Source organism: Coloeus monedula (assembly GCF_965178545.1).
Source record: "Coloeus monedula genome assembly, chromosome: 4".
Classification (NCBI taxonomy): Eukaryota; Metazoa; Chordata; class Aves; order Passeriformes; family Corvidae; genus Coloeus; species Coloeus monedula.
The window spans coordinates 40,477,902-40,504,445 of NC_138784.1; the positions used below are offsets into that span (position 1 = coordinate 40,477,902).

At 35.8% G+C, this 26,544-nt stretch overlaps 1 protein-coding gene across 4 annotated transcripts in view; it reads left to right on the forward strand.

Moving 5' to 3' along the window:
• The window catches only part of ZFC3H1 (zinc finger C3H1-type containing), a 41,464-nt gene extending 17,049 nt beyond the window's left edge, over nt 1–24,415 (forward strand). For all 4 annotated transcript variants that reach the window (XM_082280645.1, XM_082280648.1, XM_082280646.1 and 1 more), the window contains exons 12-35: nt 256–402; nt 1,320–1,494; nt 1,714–1,845; nt 2,528–3,076; nt 3,160–3,269; nt 4,473–4,604; nt 5,587–5,708; nt 6,263–6,364; nt 6,737–6,853; nt 7,745–7,928; nt 9,697–9,883; nt 10,304–10,495; nt 12,384–12,621; nt 13,789–13,894; nt 13,979–14,177; nt 14,649–14,743; nt 15,642–15,752; nt 18,015–18,119; nt 18,218–18,383; nt 19,048–19,148; nt 20,329–20,430; nt 21,031–21,070; nt 23,470–23,532; nt 23,658–24,415. In XM_082280645.1, the coding sequence (XP_082136771.1) occupies nt 256–402; nt 1,320–1,494; nt 1,714–1,845; nt 2,528–3,076; nt 3,160–3,269; nt 4,473–4,604; nt 5,587–5,708; nt 6,263–6,364; nt 6,737–6,853; nt 7,745–7,928; nt 9,697–9,883; nt 10,304–10,495; nt 12,384–12,621; nt 13,789–13,894; nt 13,979–14,177; nt 14,649–14,743; nt 15,642–15,752; nt 18,015–18,119; nt 18,218–18,383; nt 19,048–19,148; nt 20,329–20,430; nt 21,031–21,070; nt 23,470–23,532; nt 23,658–23,795 (3,613 nt within the window). In that variant the 3' untranslated portion in view covers nt 23,796–24,415. The remainder of the gene's footprint in view (nt 1–255; nt 403–1,319; nt 1,495–1,713; nt 1,846–2,527; nt 3,077–3,159; nt 3,270–4,472; nt 4,605–5,586; nt 5,709–6,262; nt 6,365–6,736; nt 6,854–7,744; nt 7,929–9,696; nt 9,884–10,303; nt 10,496–12,383; nt 12,622–13,788; nt 13,895–13,978; nt 14,178–14,648; nt 14,744–15,641; nt 15,753–18,014; nt 18,120–18,217; nt 18,384–19,047; nt 19,149–20,328; nt 20,431–21,030; nt 21,071–23,469; nt 23,533–23,657) is intronic.
• Nucleotides 24,416–26,544: the final 2,129 nt, after the last annotated feature.

Sequence of the window (26,544 nt, forward strand, 5' to 3'; positions counted from 1 at the left end):
ATTTTGAAAACCTTGCCATCACCTTCGGGTTTTTCCCCCCATGCAATTTTTGGTAAGACAGCATAGAGGTCTAAAGAAAATCCTTGGATTTGAGCTGATTTATAGTAACTGATTGCAGTTGTGGAAAGTACTTTTTCTTTTAACTTGAAATCTTGTCCTGCTACACTTTTCAGAGATGTAAAAACTCTTGGGAGTACACATTAAAATGAATGTTGAAGCTACTGAACATCTTTGTTTTGAACATTTCTGTTTCAGTCGTGAGAAACAGCGCTTAATTAAGTCTGATCCAGTGAAGAACAGTTCGTCCCCTGCAAATTCTGATGGTGAAGTTGATGGAATTGGGAGAATAGCAGTAGTGACAAAACAAGTCACAGAAGCAGAAGCAAAGCTGAAGAAAAACCGGTATGCATTTCATTGTCATGAGTCCTACCTCTTGCTTAGCAGGATGAAAAGAAAAAATAATATTTTTAAACGTGTAGCATTTAAAAAACATCAAATGATTGATTTCCTGTTGTCTTGAACTATTCAGCCTTTAATCCTATTGCTGTGCAAAAGGAATGGTGTTGTAGTGTCAGTGTGGTGTTTGATAACTTTTAAGTATGATTTGTCATGCTAACTGTTTTCAGCTGTTTATGTTCAGTGACAAATATGATTTGTGTCATCTAATACAGCTTTTCTCTTGTGGCATGCCTTTTCCATGTTTCTCACCCTAATTTCAAGTTATGGTTGGAAGTAAAAGTGCTTTGCATCCTCTACTCAGCTTCTCTTGCCGCTTGATTACTACTGTATGGTCTTCTGAACAAACTGGTTTGTGGTCAGTCATCAACTGAAGGACAGTATTCCCTCCTCTCTTTATCCATACTCATCTACCTAAGTGTTTATCTTGCTTCCTTTGATGCATAGCTTTTTGTATTTATCTACTCTATTGTTGTGCCATAATATTATGGCTTGTAATTCAATAATGTGTGTATGTGCCCTAAGATGGAACTAGGTTGTTACTTAACAGAAAGCAAGAACATGTGTTTTGGTTGTCATTATATTAAAAACAGTATTAAAGATAGAACATTTGCTTACCTTCCTCTGTCCTTGTAACTGCATCTGCATTATACTTACATGCTGAACTTGGGATGATGAAATGTGCTGTATTGACAGTATTTACTGTCTTACGGATGTTAGGACTATCTGGAGAGGCTTAATGTGTAGTCTGTTTATAAGTGAGGAGAGCTGTGTTCTTAATTAACTGGAGTTTCGGAGGAGCAGCAGTAGCTCTAAGCAACTTACCTTTGGAAAAAATTGTTATGTTCCTTTCCTACTTTCAGAATGCTGTTGATGAAGGATGAGTCTGTCTTGAAAAATTTATTGCAACAACAGGCCAAGAAGAGAGAGAATGTTCGAATTGCTGAAAATAAAATTAACAAACTGTCTGAACAGCTACAAGCAACAGAGAAGATCTTGAATGCTAACAAGGCATTTCTCAAGAGGATTCAGGAACATGTAACTTGCACTCTGAAATGTTTTTGTTTCCTAGAGCTGGAAATCTTGAAAAGGGATGCCTGATTTTTGGAGGCAGTAGGCTTTCTTTGAATTAATTATTAATTCCCATCTAGTTATATTATGTCTCATTAATTCAATGTAATTATATTTTTATTATCTGGTCATATCTGTAAATTTGCATCTTGCTGTAATATTTAGTTTTTATTTTTATTTTTTCAGATACATAAAGTTCAACAACGAGTTACAGTAAAAAAAGCTCTGGCATTAAAATATGGAGAAGAACTTGCTCGAGCAAAAGCAGTAGCAAGTAAGGAAATTGGGAAACGGAAGCTAGAGCAAGATCATCTTGGTGTAAGTTAGCATGCTTTTAAACCAAACTACTTGGAAAAGAGTATAAATTTTGATTAACAAAGTTCAAGTGGAATTTCAGGAAAACATTTCAGAAACATTGTAGGGAATGTTCCTACTGGATTTTGTGCATTTTTGAGAATTCAACAAAACAGGCATTAATGATTTGAGGAAGAAAACTCTTTATTTCTGTGCTAGGGGAATGTCATTCATAGATAAGTAATAAGAGGAGCTGTATGGCTGTGAAAGAAGGAAGAAAATACTTTGCTGTCTGTAGACATCAATAATCTTGTTAAAACTATCAGGCAAAGTTGCTGCAGAGGGGATCGGTTACTGTTTTGAAAAAATATACGAAAACAAGGTTAAAATATTTTTGTCAGTTTTAGTGCTGCCACTCCCAACATCACTGTGTGTACTTGTTTTATAGCTTGCCTTTTAAGTGGGGCCACAACTTCTGTTGAAGCCCCATACATGATGCAGGATAATTTTTACTGCAAAACCTGCAAATCTGCCAGCTGAATTGTGGCAAACTCTTACGTGGTTTTTCTGCTGTTTGGTGAAATCTTCAGGCAGGAGTTTAAAATGTTATTATAAGCTCTGAATTAAATACCTTGCTTATGTTTTTACCTCCTGTCGATAGATCAGTAGATGAGAAAATTGAAATAGAGAATTTTTTTCTTTTCAGCCAAGCAAAATACTGAAATTGGATACCTCCCCTGCATCAAGTCCAAAAAAGCCTTCAGCAGAATTGATTGCACTAGAGAAAAAACGACTGCAGCAACTAGAGTATGAATATGCTCTAAAGATTCAGAAGTTGAAGGAGGCCCGTGCACTTCAAACCAAGGAACAATCAAATACTGCACCTCATGTAGAAGAAGAATCTGAGTTTGCGTTACCTCAGCCATCGCTTCATGATCTTACACAGGACAAATTGACTTTGGACAGTGAAGAAAATTACTTTGATGATGAAGTTTTGTCTAATTCAAACAGAGAACGAAGGAGATCTTTCAGAGAATCAAATTCTTTTACTAAACCAAATCTTAAACACATGGACACTCCAAAACAAGAAAGTATAAACAAACTTTCTAAAAAGGCTTCAGAGGAGCCTGAGCTGTTCCTTGGGTTGAATATTGATGAACTGAAAAAACTTTATGCTAAAGCTGACAGCTTGAAAGAACTGCTAATGAAAAGTACTGCCTTTATTGTGCCTAAGGAAGATCTGTTGTGTGGTCAGGTAAATGTTTTACAACTAAACATGAAGCTTGTCTTTATTAGGTGGTATTTCAATAGCTGTATATCTGTTTATCTATTTCCTAGGAAATTTCAGTGGACATGGATTTTTTTACATCACAAAGTAAACAAGCTGAAGTGAAACCATTTCCATTTGGACCATATCATAGTCCTCTTCTACTGTTTAAATCCTACAGGTATGAAGACTGTATCAGCTCTTTGACTAATGCATAAGTGTTCAAATGTTCAAATGTTCTTCAGGGCTGTTCCTTGATACCCAGGCATGTACACAAAGACAAGTCCTAGTGAGAAACGTGGCTATCCCTAAACAATATTGTCTGGTCTAGGGAATCTAATCATTTTATTCAGTCGTTTTTTCCATGCAATATGCTGCTTTTACATTGTATTGCACATTGTTTGATACAACTAAGCTAAAAAAATAGTTAAGCATTTGAGAACAGGATTTTTATATCCAGTATGAATAATGCAGATCTAAGAAGCATATTTCAATTATGCAGTCTTTGAACTTGGCTAGGATTTACATTGTCTGAGTCAAAATTGGCTCAATCATCTATTTTTGGATTCCTGCTCAGTGGAAAGAGGCATAATCACAGTGATTCATCTTGACTTGACAGTAACGTCTGCAAGTGTAATCAATTTGGAACATCTGTCTTTTGACTAAAGAGAACTTTGTTCCTGCACATCAAGTTTTAGAAAACAAAAGTCTGGAATTTAAACTGGAGTAGTTGTATCCTACCATGTGCTTCAGGTTTTTTATTGCTTTGCTCTTAAGTAGTGGAAGATGGAGTATGCCATCTTTGCAGGAGTATTCATTTTGACTTGCAGGTTATGACTTCAATTCCTGAAGGAGCTAGAAATCCCAAAATTGCTGTAGTCAAACTTCAGCTAAAGATTTAAAATAAGCATTAGTCTGCTTAGCTACGACTGGTTTCATTTTTTTATACATTCTAAGGCTGATATGTTTCGGTGTTTTTCCCCACTGTTTCTTCAAGTTCATCTTTAACAGTTCTCTTTACACTTTTATTTGATGTTGGTCATCCTGACTAGAGGATGAGATTTTCTATAAACTACTGAAATGCACTTTCATTAGTTTGCTTTCTGTACTGGGTTTTTACTGCACTTCCTGTTTTCATATTCCTGAAGTTCTGCACCTAAAGAAGAGAATGCTAGAGGAGAGCTTGATTAGATTGAGAAGTACTCCTTTGTTCCCTTCCTCTCCCTCTTGTTCTTAGCCTGTAGGTTAATGATGCTTTTGATTAGTAGCAGGGTTTTGGAAACAATGAGATTTAATACAGAAAGTGATTTTTAATTACTTTTTTTAGAAAACTGATGTCTTGCCTTGTGTACTTTTATGACAATAATTCACTGTTTCATTTTAGGTTTAGTCCTTATTTTCGTACGAAGGAAAAGCTGTTCCTCAGTTCAATAACGTATAGTAATATGATAGAGCCCAAACAGTGTTTCTGCCGCTTTGATTTAACAGGCACGTGTAATGATGATGACTGTCAGTGGTGAGTACTTTTTAATTTTCTTGACTTAAACTAAACCTCTCTTCTAAATGTCTGACTCTTGAGTCCGAAATAAGTGTGGTTTTATTTTCTTTGAAAGATCTGGGTATGTGATCCTATGCACAAGTTCTAGACAAGGTTATTTTTAATACTCTATTGCAGATACTAAGTTGGAAGAGAAACTCCTTTCATCTAAGCCATGAAAAAAGAGGAGGCTCTTTAGATGTATATTTAGAAAAGTAGTATGGCCTGTTATAGAATATTTCACCTTTCTAGTAGTTTAAATGGAACTGGTCTCATACAACTTCAGCATAACTTCAACTCATTGTAGAACCTCACATAGTGGTTGATACTGTTAAGCACACTTGAGATGAAACGTGTATATTAAATACATGATTAAGTAAAAAAATAATAATATTGTAATATTGTAATTCTAGTTTCATCGGAAAATACTGGCTAAGTTTGTTTCCTTAAAGGCTGGTGTTAAATTTTATTAAAAATTAATTTGTTTAACAGTGTTGTGCAGTGTATTTACAAGTGGATATGAATTGGTTAGGAATGAACTCAATATGAAAACTTAGCTACTGGAAAAATAGGAGTGAGCTTTATTCTGGATCAGCTTTTAGCTGTTGTCATCAAATCATTGTTTGACTCTTTAAAATACAAAGTGATAACTAATTCTTATAATTTACCTTTTTTGAAGTGGAAGGTTCTAAGTGCTGTGGTTTTGTGTTATTGCCAAATGAGTGTGTAGACATGTAATTTAAAGAGTAAGGCTGTAGTGAAATAATGAGGACTAGGATTAAGTTATTTACGTAGGTTTAAGTTTAGAAAAGGCCTAGGTATATTTAACCAAACATCAAAGCAAACAATAGGTTTTTTTGTGGGTATTGTTTTCTTTATGCCTCACCCAAGTGTGTACTAAAACTTTCATAATAATTTGTTGCTATGATAAACGTATTAATTGCTTATTCTTTCGTTTTAGGCAGCACATGAAAGATTGCACTCTTAGCCGTAAGCAGCTCTTTCAGGATATTCTGTCTTACAACTTGGAACTGATTGGCTGTTCAGAAAAAAGCACTGATGAGGAAATCAGCGCTGCCACAGGTTATTAGGAGTCTTTTATTCTCTTTTGTATCTAAAAATTCATTTCTGAAGGAATAGGTTTCAGTAAAAGCTGTGGGTGCAAGGACTTTGATGTGAAGCAATGTATAAGATACAGCTATATGAAGTTTCTTTTGTTGTCCATTTCTGCCCTTTGTAGTGGGTAGTTACTTAGTTACCTTGTTATCTTACAAAACGAAAACAATCACTGATCTGAAAAACATCTCACTCAAAAAAATATGATTGCTGCAATTCAGGGTGTTGGGGAGCAGTGAGCATGGAATCTTTACTCTCCTCTTCCTCCGTTCTTTCTGTAACTACTGGACTGACCTATTTTGGTGGAGCTGGAATTTTATAACAATGCCTTTGCCATATAGGCAAGTTGCGAAACAGAACTTCCTTCTTTTTCATTTCTTTGTGCTAGTGTGTTAAATCGCCATGCATCTTAAAGCAGTCATAGTTCATAATTTTAGCATAGATTGTATTAAGTTGCTGTTAAGTTGCATAACTGTTTTCATCCATATGCTTATCTTAAGCTACACATATTCTTGTTTCAGAAAAATATGTTGAAAAACTTTTTGGTATAAACAGAGATCGTATGTCAGTGGATCAGATGGCTGTTCTTCTGGCCAGCAATGTCAACGAGAGTAAAAGTCACAGTAAGTAACTTGGTAGATTAAATGCAATATATATAAACTTTAAAAAATTATGTAAGTACCTCGATGATTTTGTAAACCAAGAATATTTTTTCTTATTGTTGCTTAGTTTATTTATCTTAGTATTATAAATTCTGATTACGGTGAATTCAAGACAACACAGAGTTTGTTTTAAGGCAATAATATAATAGCTTTTGAGTTCTATTTGTAGACTTTATTTATGCACTTAAGCACAATAAATTTTAAATGAGTGGTATTGAAGTTTATACACTTCTGTTGAACTCACAGAATCTTTTTATCTAAAACCTTTATCAGGAAAAATATTTTACTCTTGAATACAGAAAAGTGAAAGAGTTTCTACTACTTTGTTTACAGCACCTCCACATACAACTTGGAAAGAGAAACGGAAATGGAGACCAAAGTACTGGAGAAAACCTCTGTTAGATAGTAGCAGCAGTGAAGAGGAACAGTTTGTTGGACCTATTAAATATGGTAATCTGGATGTGTGGTGGCCTTTAAAAAGAGTACTGGAGGAAAATACCCACCCACTTCTTTCTAACACTTGGTTTTTAAAGTGGTTCTTGACAAAATCAGTGCTTTTAGTAGTTCTCTTGACTTTATACTTCCTGTATGCAAACTTTATTTTACATAAATTCATGGGTAAAGGTTGACCTACACTTGTAATTCTATTAGATTTTTTCCTTTAATGTGACTGGAAATTAAGGTGGAATTTGTAATTACCTGTTCTCAAAAGGAACATAAAGACCTTTTTCCCTAGAATGTTTCAGCCTTGCCAATACACTCCTGGGATTTAAAAAAAAAAATTATTTTCCCTCAACATATCCACCTTCTTCTTCCCTCTCCCCCCAAACTCTAAGTAGAAGAACATCAGTGTTCAGTTATCTTAATTTTTATAGAGTTAGTATTTGCTGTGACCTCAGGAGTTAAAAAAAGCTGCTGTTAAACAGCATTTTGAAGCTGCTAGAGCATCAGTAACCTGCCAGTGTTTCACACGTGACTCTTGCAAGTAGGAGCTTTAGCATTTGTTAGCAGATCCCCTAAAAAGGATTTTTTGAGACTCAGAATAGAGAAAAATTTTTCTTTGTCAAATGTGTCTAGTTCCTAATGGTGCCTAATGATCTGCCTCAGCTGGTGTCTGTTGATCAAGGCAGCCTTTGCTGCTATTTATTTCATTCCTTCACATTTGAAATATAACCAGTTCTCTACAGGCAATACAGTTTGAAGGATGCTGGATAATGCTATTTAGTTCTGATCAATGGCTATGCTTGAAATATATAGATGCCACCTCTTGTGAGAGTTACAGATCACTACTGTTTTGAAAAGGAAATTTTTTTTTTTCTAAAATTTGTGTATTATTTACAGCCCATCCCATGGAACATAAAAAAAGAGTTCCAGTGCTTGATGCTGTGGTGACTCCAGATGATGTCCGGTATTTTACAAGTGAGACTGATGACATTTCCAACTTGGAAGCAAGTGTCCAAGAAAACCCCTGTGATGTACAGCTTTGGATTAAACTTGCATATAAATACTTGAATCAAAATGAAGGGTATGTCGCTACATTTTAGACACTTGCTACCTATTAGCTGTTTACCTATAATGTTATGATAAAGTTTCCTACATAATGTTAAAGAACTTCCTCCAACAATGGCACAAATAATTTATTACTTTAATTCAGGTTAAAAAATAGATTATACTTCCTACTGTATTTAGTATAGTATATGAGTAATAAATTACACTGATGGTTTATCTTTGGGTAGGTTCTGATTCAGAGCGGAAGTTGATGGAAGGTAGTGTGGGAGAAGTAATTGTTCATGTTTGAAAAGTGCTCAGTGTAATATTACAGTGGAATGTTGCAGTAAAGGTGGACCAGTGAACTCAAATCATTCTCTGCAGAGTGGATGGTTGGAATAATGTTTGAAATTACTTTCATCAGCAAACTTTCTTATAAGAACAGTTCTGCTAGTTGGTTTTATCCCTGTAGAAATGGTCTAATTGAGCACTTGGTTTCTTAGTTTGTGATATTTTTTTTTAATGTTGGTTTTCTAAGTTTCTCTAGCTTCTCTTCCTTAAACTTACACTGCAGGGTACCGTGTTTCTATTGGCAATCAGATCATTTCAATAGGAATTCTGTCGTGGTTTCATCCATTATGACGATTAACCTCAGTTTTAAGTGAGGTATAGCTGAGCAACTGCAACAGGAAGCAAGGGGAATGGAGAGGAGCAGATCTACTTTAAAAGCCTTGTTTAAACTGTGGATAATGGAAAATGTAGGAAAAAATCAGTTTAGCTGTATCAATAGGTGCCTGAGCAGTAGAAGGGGTAGAACTGGAAAGACCAGTAATCAAAGTATTACCAGTAAGTGGCAGCATGAGAAGAGCATGCCTTCTAAAAATAAGTGTACTTGGGAAACAACCAAGAAAAGGGAGAAAACCTGGTGGAAGATACGCATCCTTTTCATAAAACAGCCACCTCTCCCATTCCCCACTTCCTCAGCACTCTGAAGAAATTTGACTGCTGTAGCAGGTGAAAGTAGTGGCATTGGGAAAGCTTCAGACATATGCATGGTTAACTGTGTTAAGGGTTTTTTTGAGACTTGTGTTTTTCTTCTCATAATTGTCCATGCAAAATAATTTCTAAAGATGATTTCAGAACACATGGGACCTCAGAAGTATTCTGTGGTTTTATGCAAGATGTATTTATGAATTAAAGCTCAGCTCTGTGGTTTGCAGTATAGTCAGTTATTTCAGCTAATCATATATTACTTGGTGGGTGTCATCTCATGATTTGTTATCTCAAAAAAGCAAATTTCTTTTTTTTAATGTCTTAGAGAACCTGCATGGTATGCTGAAGTAAAGGCTTTTGTTTAGTGACTGTAGGAAATTTCATCGTTTCACTATTACTTATTAAATATTTAACAAAAATACAGCTTACTTTACTACATTCTTAAAATCCCTACTTAAGTCCTTAAGCCTGTATGACGTAAATGCCTTTATATCCTTGCAGCTTGAGAACTTTGCTTACAGATGAATCTTACCCATTTTCAATAATTTGGACTCTTTTATTAGAATTGGCAGTCTTCATAGAATACTTATTTCCGTGCACTATGATAATTGCACCTGATACCTTCTGAAGGTTGAAAACTTGCTGCAGCTTTGAAACCTGGTGATAGTAAAGGACAACGTGTAAAAAAGATGGCGTACTGTGTGTGACTTTAATTCTAATTAAAAGCATCTATTTTCATATTTGATGTTGTGCAAGTCATAATACCAACACAGTTGATGAGAGTGCTTTTTTAAAATGTTTATTTTTTACAGCTCATCATCTGAGTGTTTAGATTCTACTTTAAATGTTTTGGCTCGAGCCCTTGAGAACAACAAAGAAAATCCTGAAATTTGGTGTCATTACCTCAGACTTTTCTCAAAAAGAGGAACCAAGGAGGAAATACAGGAAATGTGTGAAACAGCAGTGGAATATGCTCCCTCTTATCAAATCTGGTGGACAGTAAGTAAAAATTTCAAAGTAATTGTGAAATGTTCCTGTAAGTGTGTGTTTTCTACTGTATAAAGTCAGTATGTATGACAGGGAAACTGTAGAATAAAAAGCACTGTACCTTTTTAAAAACTCAAAAGTTGAAAATGAAACAAATCAAGTTCCTGCCAGTTATTTGTAGAAATCATCACTTTTCCCTAGGTAGTAAAAGTTATTTAAAATCAAGATGTTACATTGATTGCAAAATTTGGCTGTTCTTGTACATATTAAAAGTGGTATGTTTTGGGGTTTAATATGGAGCTTTGTGAGGGAGGGAAACACGGTTCATAAGCTAGCAAAAGATATGATTCGAAGTTTGTGATCTGTATGATTTTTAACCTAGAAGCCTTACTTGTATTGTGATTGTTATTATTATGATTTATTTCTCTCTAGTTTTTGAATTTGGAGAATTCCTTTGATGGAAAAGACTATGTTTGTGGGAGGATGCTGCAGTTCCTAATGGAAGTGAGAGAAGGAGGAGAAAATCCAAATCTTGTGTCCTTTCAGCTGCTGGAGACTCTGCTCTACAGGGTTCATTTAAGCCTGTTTACAGGAAGACATCAGAATGCTCTTGTTCTGCTGCAGGTAACTTCCAAGTTACCACCTCAGGAGTGTTTCCATAGCTTTACCTTTTTAATGCCTGTGACTGTGATAGTTTGAACTTTAGAGGAACTGTGCCTTCCTTTAGGAGAATTCCTTCAACAAATAGAGGCTTCTGTGTTGAGCTATGATGCTGTTGTAATCTGGATATACCTTTGGGGGTTTCGTTGCCTACTTTTTTTATTTGAGTAGCTAATAGCCTAGATTACTGTCTCAAAATAATGCCCTGGGAGATGCTTTATTTTTTGGTTTCTAGTAAGCCATAGATCAGGTTTTTGCAGTGAAGGCCTGTTGGTAATGCCTTAGGTATTCAAAATTGCCACAGAAATTATCAAACCAGTAGTTCTTGGGAAAGAATATAGTAGTTATCTAACAGTATTGCCCTGCTCTCCAATCTGGAGACTGTTAAATCAGATTTATTTCTCCTATGAACCCCGAAGTCATTGAGTTATCTCAGGCCAGAACTATGTAGAAATAATTTAGGTGACTGTTAACTGTTGCGTAGATGATAAAAGTGGTGGCTTAGGGTGAGAAATGGACATTATCCTCTCCCAAAGTGGGAGCTCTGTCCTTTCAGTTGCAGGTTGTTTCATTCCTGCCAGCAGGTGCCGCCTATTGCTTGCTGCAGCCTGTCCTTAGAGTTTTAGGCCTTCAGGCTTTTGTCTGGCTCCAGTTAGAATGGGAGAGTGCAATGCTGTGCTGGCTTTCTCCAAAGGTACTGAGACACATAAGTCTGAATTAATAAAAAGAACGGAGGGAGAAAAAACTCCTTGTGTCAAATCAACATGGAAATCCAGGGAGAATAACACTGGTTGGTTACCCTTACCTTTCTGTAAAGCATCATCACAAAGCTAAATTTTTTTTTCTAAATGAATCTGAAATGTGTAGTTGAAAAGAATGGCTTGAATAATCTCTTGCCAAAGAATGGCAAGAGATTATTTAATCATATTTCAGAGAAAATAATTTCAAAGTAACTGCTACTTCAGAGTAAATAGCAATGTGTATTGGAAAACTTGAAAGCAATTTCTAAGTATTTTGTGGCGTGAATAAGTGAAATGCTTTTGAAACACCAGTTTTCACCTACTTCAGGGCATGTGTCCTGCTGAATTTTGCATAAATTTGCAAGTACATTCATTCCCTTGAAAAATGCATTCTTTGATCATACTGTGTTTGTCCAGGAAAACGTTGACACATCACTAGTCATGAGGTTCTATTGAATTTATGTTTAGACTTTATTTAATTGCATGCTCTAATTATTTTATTTGGGATCTGCTTGTTTAACTGGACTATTCTCTCTTTGCATGTGACTAGTAGAAAAATTTGAAATAGTATCCTTGTTCTCAGTAAGGATTTCAAAACATTTTAAAACATCATGTCTAGAGATGGTGGCCTTTTCAGTAGACTTGAATAGCTGTAACTTAATAGCTTTTCAACTAGAATTTAATAAATAAAAATGCCAAGGTGAACAGACAACCCCAAACGCACAAAACCTAGTTGAATCCAGGTTGTAGATGAGTTGTATCTGGCGTTACTGTATTACTTCTATGGAATTGGAGGTAATAGGAGAATAGAGAAGGAAAAAGGAACATATATGTTGGGAGATGCCTGTTTTCAAAGTGTCTCTCTTCACTTTTTGCAATAAGAATCTTCTGTGGTTTTTCCAAACCTTTTACTAGAAATGGCATAATTTGAATAGCCACCCTTTCACATGAGCTGAATATAATCCTGATTTTTACATAAAGAATTAGTTCCTGTCTTTTCTATGGAAAAAATTGGAGAATATTGAAACCTACTCTTCCTGTTTTCTTTTCTCATTCTTAAATTCTAAAGACTTTGTGGTTGAGGTGCATTGTATTTCTTTTAACCTTTACAGAATGCTTTAAGATCAGCAAATGAAAAGATAATATCAGAACACCTTACTGCAAGTGACCGTTGCTTGGCTTGGCTGGCTTACATACATTTAATTGAATTTGGTGTTCTCCCAGTCAAGTTCTATGATCCAGCTAATGTCAGTCCTTCAAGGATTGTGCACAAAGAGCCGTTTTTAATACCATGGCAGACAGTTCAAGATGTGAAGACTGATCCTGATACACTCTTAGCTATGTTTGAAGGTAAGATTAAGGCAGTAAATATTTAATACATTCTTCACACGTTGTAATTCAAGAAGTATTATTCAGCTTCTGGAATTTCAAGGCAGTGCAATATTGCTGATGACTTTGTTAAGCCATTGAATTAATCCAGTGTATTCATTTTGATTTGAACAGAATAGTGCGGAAAATCCACGTTCTCGGGTGCTTAACAAACATGAGGTTTGCGTCTGTGGTTCCAAGCCACAGCTTTAGCTTGATAGAATATGATCGTTCAGAGAAAAAGACCAGTCAGTGGCTTGTAATTGTATGACATTGCTATTTTTTTGGGCTTATGCAAGCATAAAGCCAAGCTCCAGTTGTCATTCTTTCTTACCCTTCCCCCTTTCTCTCGCTAGGATGTATTTATTGGAAAGTTACTTTCCTGAAATATTAGTGTATTTCCTTAAAAGAGGCAGAACAATCCATGTGTTTATCTTAATTCACAGTTTAAAAAATTTATTCGATTTACTTAAAGTGTAAAATGGAGATATTAGAAGAAATCGAGATTTTATCTTACGGTGGTGCTGTCAGAGGTAGACTTCACAGTAGCAGGCAAGTGCTGCTATATAGTATTTATAAATGTCAGTATTTAGTGTGTTAGCCAGCAGCAGTATTGAGTTGCCACTGAGAATATACCTATGCTTCCAGTGGTAGGGCAGTGTTGAAATATTCAAGGATCAATGGAGTAGCCCAGCTGTGTGAGTGAGGGCAGTCTAGCTATGGTAATGGGGTGTTCAGTTGGCTAACTTTTTATTATGCTGAGGAGAAAAATAATATCCTGCATTAGTGTTTGTCTCAGTAGCTTTCAGCAGCTACACTGGAAATCCTGGTGTGTGTTTTTAAATCTAGGCATATGCTTCTATCTGAAACATTGCTTTAATGTTTCATTGTTAGGATGTTTCCTGTTTTTAAAATGAGTAAGAGATGAAACAGAAATATTTTTGTTTTTGTACTGTGGTGATAAGTGTGAAGAGAGCTTTTCCAAAGATGATCATCTATTTCTAATAACTTGCAAAAACAGCACCTTCAGAAGTAATCTTTTCAGATTATGTATTTTCCTTATGTTAAAGGAAACATTTTATTAAGGCTTCACATAACTTTGACGCTGCTTGAGGTGTAAAGGCTTTGCTTTTTACTTTTGTTTTGAAGATGCAGTCAAAACATGTACTGATGAAAGCCTTGAGGCTGACAAAAGAATAGCTGTCTGCTTCCCTCTCTACAGAAACATGATAGCTTTGCTGAAACTGCTTGAAAGGTAAGTTGTTTCAAGACATTCTTAACTGAAGTACTTGACTCACTTTTTTTTTTTTTTTTTAACTGACCTTTACTTTTCTTTAAGGTGGGAATCTGCTGCAGAACTTTGTAGATCTTTATTGGAGCTCTGCCCTAACAACTGTCAGCTCTTGGAGAGTTTGGCCACCTTGTATTTGCAGATGGAGCAGAGTGAAAATGCCCACAAGGTGTGGATTGGAGCTTTTGAGAGGAATCCTCAGAATGCAGAAGTTTTTTATCGATTGTGTAAATTTCTTGTTTCACAGGTAATACTCCATGTCAAAACTTGTTTGCTGGTCTGCTAGCTCTATAAAATTTGGGGTTTATGTTGTTTGAAAAGCTTGTCAAAGTGATTCAACTTAGTGATATTTTTGTAATGTCTAGTAGTCCTTTATATAAATAGGAAAAGTATAATTGTCAAGACAAGTGAAATGATAAAAGATAATCTTAGAAATTACATAAAATCATAAATTTGTAGTTTGGGCTGTTCTAATTCAGTGTTAATCTTAAGAAAGAGTAACAGAAAGTAAAAAAACCACCCTGTAATATTTTTCCAGCTTCTTCCTACTGCTGACTTCCCCATTTAAACTTCGTTCTTGAGAGAATGAAGACAGTGGAGCATTGCAGAGATAAACACACCACTTATTTATTTTGCTTAAATTACTCTCACCATATTCCAGGTTGATGTTTGATTTTATTTTTTTATTTTTAAAAAAAAACTCCAAACAACAAAACAGGAAAGGTCAAGCAGTATTCTTCCACTGTTGCAAGATTTCGTGGCAGCTTTCTTTGAGAATACATGCCAACAGCACGGTCCCATGGATCTCTTAAGGTATGTTTAGAATAATTTTTAATTTAAATTTTGGCAATATTGGCATTTTCATGAATAACATGATAGTGTAGAACTTTTAAACTCTATTTTTTAGCATGGTGTGTTTTGCCAGAACTTCAGTGAATGATGGTTTAGTATAAGGTTTATGCTTGTTTTTGCATAGACGCTAATTTATAAAACCATGAGCATCTCAAAATAAGCAAGCAAGTCACATGTCTGGATCTGGGCAATCAAAATAAATCATATATATACCAAAGTTGGTTTTGGTTTTTTTTTCCCCCCTAAAGCTAGGAGTCTAAAATGACGTATCTGAAATACACTGTTTAGGCACTTGTAAAAGACCTCAGTCAAGACATCCAGCATGTTATTAATCACATTAGTATTGATGAAAAGATACAGGTTTCGTATATAGCCTGATGATTTTCCCCTTGAATATTAGCACCTAACTGAAAGACAAAAGTTTTGGAATCTGCAAGTTCCCTATGAGCAAAATAGATGCCTCTGAAGGTCTTCAAAGCAAAAACCTTCCGTGCTAGAGCTCATTCAGATGAGCTTTTGAAATGTTTTTATCTCTTAAGTTAGGTGTTAGATTTTGTTCTTGCTTACGTTTGTTAGGTACTTGATGCATTTTATGAAGGAAGGGGAAAGTCTGTAATATAAGGCAATATTTAACTTTGTGCATAATGAGAGAGTAAATGCCTTCTGTATTAATTCTACATTTCTGTGTAATGCTTTCTGTACAGATTTTGCCTGGATAGAGTTAAACTGAAATCTAGGAAAAGTGCATGTTTTTTCAGTATTTTTTGTGAACTGGACTTCGTAACTGAACATTACGTCTACATAGAATTCTTCCATGTAGAAGCATATTCTTGTTTACTACTCCTTTTTTCTCTTGTAGATATCTCTTGAATTTTCCAATGCCAATTGAATTTACATCACCTCTCTATAAAGAACATCTTACAGATGATGTTGTTAACCAGCAAATCCCATATCTGTGGCAGATCTACTGGTGAGATTTTTCTAAGGAATTTCTGAGAAACAGCTGTTGGGTCTGAGTAAATTGCATTTTCAAAAGCAAAGTATTCATAACTTGCCTAAGGGTGTATCACTTTCAGTTCTCTCAATAAGTGATTGGCCAGTCTTTAGAGAACCTACTGGCCTGCTGCACATTGGAGATAATTTTATGAAACTGAGTTGCACGTCAGCTTAAATTTTCCACTTGAGAAATCTTTCAGAAGTTCTGACCTACGGGAATGGTAAAAGGTGTGTTCATCTCAAAATGATTTTTTTGTTTGTTTTACTTTTGGTTTAGGTTACTGCTGCTAGTAGTGTTCCTCTTTCTTGTGGCTTTCAGTTGTCTCCCTTCTATTTTACAATAGTCCTTCTTTGCAAAGTTTCCATTCTGTTTAGTCCTGATCTCCCCAGCTCCTTGACTCATTGTTTCAGCTGTTCATGGAGAAGCTCCACAGCAAAGTTAGTGCAGGAGGGTGACCTGTTCCTCTGCAAGAGGTTGTAAAGGAACATGTCTTTGTCATGTATACACAATCTTTTTTCCTTTTTCTTTTTTTCTTTTTCTTCCATCATTCCTTTTGATAGCAGCCTTATACAGGATTGCCAGACACCACAGTATTAGCCATCTGTAACTTATACTAGCTACTTAACTGTGGTTACTGAGGTGCTTGCTTAGGCTGTTTAGGAAGTTTACCACTTTGTGGTCTGGGTTTGTCAGTCTACACAAGTACCTATTTGGCTTTTCAGTTAAGTAAAAAGGCGAAGATGGTATTGCTTCACATACTGAGTGAAGACTCCTCAGAACTTCTTCAACACTGTTGCTTATTGTTTTTAGTTGGTGGACAACCTACAGGTAAAATGAATGGTTTTCAAGAAAATTTAATCTAAACCTTTTTTAAAGATTACCTTTATGGAGTTTTTCTTACATTGTCTATTAATATCAACTTAAATTAATTTTTTTTTTTAACCAAAATATCTCTTGAGAAGTTCAGTTTTGGGTTTCCCACTTACACAGTAGAAGTATTGTTACTAAGACACTTGAGATCACTATTTAGTCATAAGGTACCCTGACTTAAACTCAGATTCTCCTGTATTTTAACACCTGCTTCTAAGAGGAAAAGTAAGTGCTCCTGAAAGAAGTGCCTAAATTACTTTCAGAGATAATGGAGTGTTTCTCTGTTTGAGTTTTGCTACAGTAAGTCTCTAGATACCTGGGCCTGTGTATCTGTATTTCCTTTCTTCAGGTATGGAGGACAAAAGACGTAAAAGTTCACTTTTACCAACTGAAATTAGATTGAAATCAGCAAAGTCTTAAAGGTCTTGTAACAATGTTTTACTTGGAAAGATCCTATTGTGTGTGCACACAAATGTATACACACTATTTTAGAGTGGCAAATTGGTGATTTAGTTCGTAATTCCTGGGGAAAGCAGGAGTAGAATCAGGCACTGATGATGTGACTTCAGTCCAGGAGGGTTCTACAGCAAGGTAGCAAGGTCAGCCCTGTCTTACTTTATATATTTCTGTATTCTGCTTCTTTATGAGGTTGTTAGATTTCCCCCTGCCCCCCATTACTTACTGGAAGTCTTGCCTTTTTTTAATTGTTACTTTACACTTTGAAATACGGATTTTTCGCCATGTCTTGATCTAAGAGTGTGTCTGCTCTTGTCTTTGATGAGGTCTTGTATGTTAGTCTAGCTGTATGTTTCTTTGAGAAGCTGTTTAACAAGATTAAGGTGGGGGTTTTTGACCTTTTCTTGTCAGTTTTCTTTTTCCTCTGACACAATCGGTATGTTTCTACCCCAGATCTTGATAATATTTGTTTTAGAATACTAACTTTGTTGCCAGAGACTGATACTATTTCCCAAGTGGCTTTAATCAGACTTTGAAATTTATCACTTGGAGCTTTCCCAATGGAAATTCAAGACTTGTTTCCATTCTGTAGCAGTTAGAGCATTCCTATTAGAAGGATTAGTAAAGGGTACTTTACAAGAGTAGAAGACAGTTTGTAATATTTAATTTGTTCTTAAGGATTGCATTTTAAACTTCATGGTTGCTTTATTATTCCTTGTTACTTGCTTGCGAGACTTACCCATTCTAATAAATTGACTGATAGATTAGTCCATGATGCTGTTAAACTGAAAGCACTGTTTTTTTTCTTGCATCTGAGAATAGGAAATTCTTAATTGTATCTTACTGTTAATATGTAATTACACATACTGTTTATGACATACAACAGTTTTTATCTTTTTATATAAACAGTTTGTGCCAGTCTCTTCATGCAAGTGTTGGTGAAGCACTGGATGCTTATGAAGCAGCTCTGGGGGCAGTGATGCAGCAGGAAACTGTTCAGAACATTTGGTTGGAGTAAGTTCTTAAGGGAAGAAGGTTAATTAATCTCAATTATTAAGTGAAGGCTACCAGAACCATCTTTTTTCTTTTCTTTTTTTTTTTTTTTCTTCCAGTTACCTTGTTTTTCTCAATAGCAAAGTTGTTGAATCCACCAACAAAGTTCAAGAATTCAAGCTTTTTACTGATCTAGTGAACAGATGTCTGGTGACAATCCCCACAAGATACCCAATTCCGTTTAGTACTGCTGATTATTGGACCAATTATGAGTTTCATAATAAGGTAAAAATGTGTCTGTGGACAGTTTTAGCTAAACAAAGAGGCTGATGACCTGTTAGCAGGTACCTGTAATCTATTTATTCAAGTACAGCATCAGTATATGAACACTTGAGAGCTAGAAAAAGAAAGAAGTGTCTGAGTATAGTAGTGTTTTGAGCAGAAGAGTATCTAGCAGTGATCTTTTCAAATAAAGGTCATGTAATGCAAAGAGAAACTTTATGGCATGTTAATGACAAATTATTTTTTTCTAGAGAAAAGAGAAAATGTGTAAGGGAGGGAAGATACGGTTAAGCAAGAGTACCACTGGCAGATGGAAACAGTTTTGATCATAGAAATTATAATGGTTGAGAAACAGAAGGAATAAAGTAGGAGGAAGAAATTGAGCACTTGTAACAGACAGAATAAAGTTTATAGAAATCCTGGATCCCATTTTGCTAACAAGCAGTGCATTGATCTTTATGCACTAAATGCAGGCTAGAAGGACTAAAATATGTGGTGCTAGCAATTTGACACTGTATTATACAAATTGATTTCTGTACCCTTGAGGGATATAAGGTTTGAAGGTGGCAACTCATTTTAGTCATAGTGTTCATAGTGTGTGATACCATTGTTCTTAGCAAAATAAGAGCTGTAAAGTGGTTTAATGCTTATAATTCAAATTCTACAGGTAATTCTTTTTTATTTGAGCTGCATTCCAAAATCTCAGCATTCCAAAACCTTGGAACGGTTTTGTTCTACCATGCCTACTAATCCTGGACTTGCACTGAGGTATGTAGAAATACTTTTAATCAAGGCAGATGGTTAACATAACAATCGTTTTTTGTGCAAGTCATGCATGATTTGCTTTCTACTACGGAAGTAAAACTGTTCCTCTATTATTGCATATTGCTTGAGGCATATTGTACCTTCTGATGTCATCTCAATCTTAGATTTGACAATGTTCTGTTCTATCTACAGACAGGTTATAATTATACAGGAACTAACTCTGCATTGTACATGATGACTACAAATGGTCAAAATTTCAAGTGGGTAGAGAAACATCAGATATATATTAAAATCTTGTTGTTACTTGATGATCTATTACAAGCTGTAGTGCTAGCTAAACCATGACACAAGTATAGTTCCAGAACAAATAAAAATGGATATACCAGTCTATAACAATGCTACCTTAAGGCTTAACTTGACATTTATTTATCAATGATAAATCATAATTTAAACAAAATCTGATGGGAAACAACCACTGACTCTTGCACTGACTCTTACTTGAACAGTATTTCAAAACATGCTCTTCCAGGATGAGAGTCGATATTTTACTGTGTTCAGGTGCACTGAACACATGAATATTTGGGTAATATTGAAAAGTCCCAAAACACTATTCATCATCAACAGTGACCCCAAAGAACTCAAAGCAAGGCTTGAAGTGAGTGTGTGGTTGTGAGCATGGGGAGAGTGTGACACACCTGCCTTAGGCAGGTTGGAGTTGAATGGCTTCATTTTAAACCAAGTTGCGATTCTGTCTAGATGGAACTTGCAGCTCCTTTAGACAATGTTGATAACTGCATGAAATGGGTGAGCAGAACTGACTGAGTAGCATCTCTGGCCACATGACTATAAAACTAATTTGTCTCCTTTCAAATGTGCAGTTACCTTGTGCATGCTCAAAGTGGATGTGTAATCCACTTGTAATCTTGTAATATGCCAAGATTGTATTTTCTCTTTGATTTCACACTTCTTAGTTACTCTCTGAAAGTGTATCTTACCTTGTTTTGTTTTGTTCTGAGAGCATGATCAGTCAGTATTGTATATGGTGGCTTGGGCTTTTTCCTGCTTACAGTTCTTGTCTCAGATTAGGTATAATATATTTTGTGTAATGTGTTTGTATCTTTGGATAGCTTTTCTGTTCAAAGTGATTAGAACAGTGTTCCTTTCTCATGAATGCCTTTTACAGACTGCTTCTGCAATACTGGGAGGAGAGCAATGTTCAGATTCTGAAACTACAAGCCAAGATGTTTACATATAATATCCCAACATGCCTGGCCATCTGGAAAATGTAATGCAACAGTCATACATCTGTTTTCATAGATATTGCTTTTGTTTGTAAGGTTTACTTCACAAAGGTAAATCGGAAGTGTCCTTCCAGTTGGGCTTGTACTGGAAGCTTCTCTTTCGTTAGCTTGTTATTTAGAGAGTAATATTAGTTCATTACAGCAGACAGAGATACTGTCACCTCTTTAAAATGAGAAATAAAATTTCCCTCTTGGGGGAAACTTAAGTGAATGGATATTATGCAGATAAATATAAATGATGTATTTACAAGTTGCTTTTTAAAATTCAACTATTGACTTCTGTCTCCCCCTCTCTACCCCTCCCCTTTATATATCACAATAGCAGTATTCTCCATTATCCAGTGATGCTGAACTGATCTTTTTCTTCAGTGTTTGTTCATAATGGGGAACCACTGAAATGTCTTGCTCATGTAAGGTTGTTTTTAAAAAATGGCTATTTTTTTCTTTTCACAATAGATTTAACCTCATTGGAAGTTAGTTTCTTCTCAAGAAATTAGTAATTCCATTCCACAGTCAGTATTCTGCCATTAATGGCATTTAAAATACTTCAAGAATAAATGTTTTTATATATTTCTTTTCCTCAGAGCCATTGCTGCCGAATGCTTTCTAATGGGACAAAGAGAAGTAAGTCAATACAGTGTACTAAAACAAGTGATTATGAAATACTGTAAAACTTCTCATACCTTGGCTTTACCCAAAGCAATGGTCGTCTCTTAAATCCAAGATTTCTAGTTAGTTGATGTACTCTAGTTTATGAACACCAAAATATTTGCCTCAAGTGTGAGAAATGTTTTTGTCAGTCAGGGTAGAATGGATTATATAATGAGTGCACAGTCTTTCTGTGTATCTTTCCCATGCTGGGAAGGCTGTATTCTTCTCCCATTTTACTTTTTTTTACCTGGAGGAGATTGTTGTATTTTAAGTTCTAGCAGAGGGAAGCAAGACTTGTGCTGGAAGATGCTAGTGACTATCTTTACAAGTGGACAAGAGAGCTGGAGAGGAACTTTTTGCAAGGTCATGTCATACTAGGACAAGAAGGAATAGCCTCAAGCTGACAGAGAGGAGGTTTAGATTGGATATTAGGAAAAACAGCTTTACTGTGAGGTGGTGAGACACAAACAGGTTGCCCAGAGAAGTTGTAGATCTCTTGTAGGGATGAGGTTTCTAGGCCAGACTGGGTGGGGTTTTGAGCAACCTGGTCTAGTCTAGTGGAAGATGTCCCTGCTGACGACGGGGTTTGTGAACTAGATGATCTGTAAGGTCCCTTCCAACCCAAACCATTCTTTGGTTCTGGGAAGCAGTTGGAGGGGTGGGTCTGCCATACTAATGTATGGAAAGAGTTTGCATAGTTCCTGACACAAAAGATGCCAGTTCCTTTTTTGCCAAAAATAATAGGTTTACTTATTAGTACTTAGGGTAGGGAAATACCACTCTATGTACAAACACAGAAGAGGTTTTTGGGCACAGCAACTGAATCACTTTTCAAACAGAATGATCTTCCTGGTACTGTTGCTGTTACCTTTAAAATACTCTTCTGCCTGTGGAAAGATGTGTATTTGAGGGTGGGGGTTGTCATGAGGCCCTGGATTTGTGATTCATCATCACTTGCTTGTGGTGTTTGATCTACTTCTGTGCTTGTATCTGGTTTTGTGTCATTGTTGTGACTTATTCTTAGCATCCTTCTGTTTTTGTCAGTGGCCTTCTGAATCAATACTAAAGCTTTAGCTGATCCATATAGGGTAGCATGGCTGTTGTTAGACTCACATACGAAATGTTTTCCTTCCTTTTTTACGGTCTCCTAGAATGTTTAAAAAGAACATCCCCTAAGCAGAATTATTTGTTTTGCTAGATCAAATAGCTCAAAGTCAGGAGATACCAAAGGCTGGGTTGCCTCTTCAACCTTAATTCTGTCTCTGTGTTGGTTTGGTGTAATCTGTAATAAGTCACAGATCCCTGCTTCAGTCATTGTATTAGATGGACTACATCTTAAGACACTGCCTGTAGTAAGGCTGGTGGCTGGTTTGTTTGGTTAGAAAAATATATGTCAAATGCATAAAAAAGAGGGCCCTTAGAGAAAATGAACCAATTAAAATGGAGACATATGTGAAACATTGTAGCTGGATTACACCCAGAAGAAATCTTGTAATTTTCTTCTGCAACCACCTCGCTAATTATACGGTATGTGGTAAAATCACTTCAGTAGGCATACACAATGCAATTGGGTTTTTGTGGGGGTCTTGGCTTGGAATGTAGTGAGCACTTACAACTGTTTACACAAATCAGTGATTGGTCCAGATAACTGGATTTTTTAGTAAACAAGTAGGATATTGGTTTAAAATTGAATTGTGATTCAGATTATGGATTTCCTGTTCCTGGAGAACCCGTCATTTATTTCCTTCAGAGGTCATGTAAAGGTTTGTTAAAAGAGTATGAAAATGAGTACAAGTATTTAAAATGCCAGCAAATACCTCCCCTAGTGACTGTGATTGAAGTTGGGACTTTAGATACCAGTAGTTGAAGGACACTTGAGTAAGTACTAGTATTAAATATTTTGGTCCTCTATTTTGAACCATAAAATGGTAAAACCATTTTTTTTTGAGAGTTGCTAATACTCATACTGATGGTTAAAGCATAGATAGATAGATGCTGAAGGAAAAAAAGCCCATGAAACAGTTATTTTCATTGCAGGATTGTGATGATATGCAATAAACAAGACTTGAGACTACATACTGAGTGGTGAAATATTCAGTAAGCTTCTTCATTCCCTGAACGTGTTCCATCCTGTGCAATGAATGAGGCAAGAATCTTGTGAAGAAAAATAGCATGTCCTTATGTAACTAGTCATGTTCATACAAGGGTCAGAATTAAGGTCAGACATAAACTTGCCTTTGCTTTTAGTACCAGTTTAAGGCTTGACTTCAAAACTATTTTAAAAATTATTGCAAGAGATTTTTGTAATTCAGATATTTCATTTTGAGTGCGTGAAATTGTGCTGACTTTTAATACTTGCCTTTATTTTACAGGTCCATCATTTATATCAGAGAGCCCTTCAGAAGTTACCTCTATGTGCAACACTGTGGAAAGATGTAATGTTTTCTCCTTATGATTCAGTTTGAGGTTTCATATAAATTCTCTGCATATCCCATATCCATAGATGTGGTGATGCTCAGGCTCTGGCTAAATCTTATATCTGCTTCCCCATCTCTTTCAGCAACTCTTGTTTGAAGCATCAGGAGGAGGTAAAACTGATAACCTGAGAAAACTAGTTTCCAAGTGCCAAGAGGTTGGAGTCAGCCTAGATGAGCTTTTAAATTTAAACACTTACAGAACAGAAAACAAGAATCACTGAACGCTGGGTATGGTCAGCCCTAAGTCCTATAAAATGCCAAAATCAGTTGAATGGTTCTTCAGGCTGATCCATGCCCTAAGATCTATGTAAGGCAGATGAGTATTGCTGAGCGTATCAAGTCTCCAGTCTGCTTTCCTTGAACCTGGAAACAATTAACATGACCTTCTTCTGGAAACATGAACTCCCTGTCTGGCCTTGCTTCTGGGCCCTGCCAGATTCTCATAACGTCATCTACGTAAGTATAGTTAATCAAAATGACAGACTTTATTTTTTTATGTTTTCTTTTTATTTACTGTTTTTGTTTTGCTGTTCCTGATTCACTTGACACTCTCGCTGATGCCTGAGAGATCTGTGTTTGGGATTAATTTACTGGGCTGTGTTTACAGTAAAAAGCAACTAGTCCATTTTGGGTTTTTCCTTTTTTAAACCTTTTTTGAGACCTTTTCATTACAGGATTTAAAACAAAAGCAGCCGCTCTTAAGGAAAGTGTAACTGCCGTGGCCACAAGTATGCTTCTTGCACTTGAAGGCTCTAAGAGGGTTGCTTACTGCCCTTTTCTGCATTGGACTCATGGCAGAGACTATTAAACTTGAAGATTAAAGAAACTTTTGCAAATGCCAGTGCATCAGAACCTAAGAGTGGTCAATTATGTGCAATTTTTTTGTAAAGAAATTTTAATTTATAATAAAGTTTAACAGTTTAAAGAAAGATAATATTCATCTGTTTTGTTTTGGTACTACTTCGCGCTATTACAGGTGTTCTTGCAGAGATATTTTCAATACAAGCTGACCTTTCAAAAAAATCTGTTGTCTTTTGTTATTTTGATCAAGAGATAAGCAAATGTGGTTGAGCTGCCTATTGTGGATGTAGAATAACTGTCCCCTTGGGGTTTTATTTCATCCCCTTGCCTCAGGTACACAGCTGTTTGTCCTGTAACAACTATTCTTATCAATAATACCACTTCAGTAATGGAAAATGCATTTTATATTGTCGTTTTTGCCCTTAATGAAATGAGGCCCATTTTCCAAAGTTGCTACGTGTACATTGTAGAGAGAGATGAAATATGTGCCAAATCGGATCAAAAGGTGGCTGTAGTACCTGTTGCATTGGTGTTTCATTAAGGTGCCAGTAAATGAGTGGTCTTCATGGTAGAGAGGGAAGCAAAGTAGTTTGTGACATACAGTTCCCAGTAACTTTCAAACCCCTTACTTTATCTAAAGCTAAACATGAAGCAGCTCTTAAAGGAGGTAAAAGTGGGAAACACTGGTTTTCATCCAGGGGAATGGAGAGTGTTTCTGTACCTTAAGTCCTATTAAACAACTCATACTTAATTTTATCAGTCATGCTTAAATATAAAACTTCAAGTACTCACTTTAATGGCCAAGTTTTCCTGCAGACTACAAGACCAGTATTGTAAAACTGACTCAAACCTGTTCTTCTCTGGAGTAGGGTGGTATCCTGATTTTTGTTCACACTTATGTAATATGGCACAGACCACAAAAGTGTAGTATTTAATTTTTTCTATTAAAAACCCCCTTAAGTTTGATGAATGCTGGCTTACATACAGTGGCCAAGTATTTTTTCACAGTTTGTTTTAAAACTTTTCAGATAAACAGTTGATATTTTTCTGCAGCAGTGTTTATTTTAGTGGGATACCATTTTACCTTTTCCACTATTAAAAGTGGAAAAGCTGTCAATGGTTACGGTGCTTGTTATGCTACCCTGTATGACTCTTACCTTAGTCTCATCTTGCCCTTAGGTCACAAAGTAACAGCCTTTTCTTGCCCTCTTGTACAGTGACTTTATAGCAAAAGACGTTTATGAAGAAGACATTAAGCTTTACATTTTCATCAAGGATTAATCATGTATACTCTGCCTTAATGGCTTCTCTAAATACTTGGAGATAGGGCAGGGGAAACCAAAAGCCCACAATGTTCTGATTTCCATTGGCCTTAATTCATATTTTTCTGGTTAAAATACTCATGGTTTATGCATGTGGCCTTTTGACCCAAACTTGCTTGACAGTATATAAAAGTGGCTAATCATAATAGGAATTGTTAAGTTAGAAACTGAAATGAAAAAATATGAAGAAGCTGTATGGTCTTCAGAGCAGCACAATTTTTTTTTGGTTTTTTTTTTTTTTTCCAAGAAAGAAGAAAAATGCCCTGCTGGCTAATGTAGAAATTCCAGGATGGAGTTAGTGCTTCCACAGGTCTGCACTTAGCATGGAACCCTCTCCAGGCTCTGGTATTCTACTAAGTGGGCTTTCTGTTCCAGAAACAAGGGGATTTCTAGCTATCATTTGCAAAACTTCATTAATTATTCACCAGGAGGAATTAAATTTACCAAGGGCATTAATTTAATCTACATACTAATCTTTCAAATTGGTGATCTTTCGTAAGGACTTCTGTTCTACAAGCAGTTTTTTATTACAGGCAGTAGTGGTGAAGAACTGGGAATAAAGGGTAATTCCAGTCAATCGAGCAAACTACTAGCTGCTTAAGAGGAAAAATAACAGGAAACCACAGTAATTTATACCATAAATTTGTGCTGCTACTTGTTCTGTGCTCAGAACAGCTACTTTATGAAGAGTGAGTTGATTATTTGGTCTTTAGTTTAAGTCTTTCTGGAAATAGTCTAGATCTTTAATAATACTGCACCAAAGTACTCCCACTACAATATTTTTCATTTCCTGGCCCCTTGCAAAGACACATCAGGATGCGCAAAACATTCAACTGCATTTATTAGG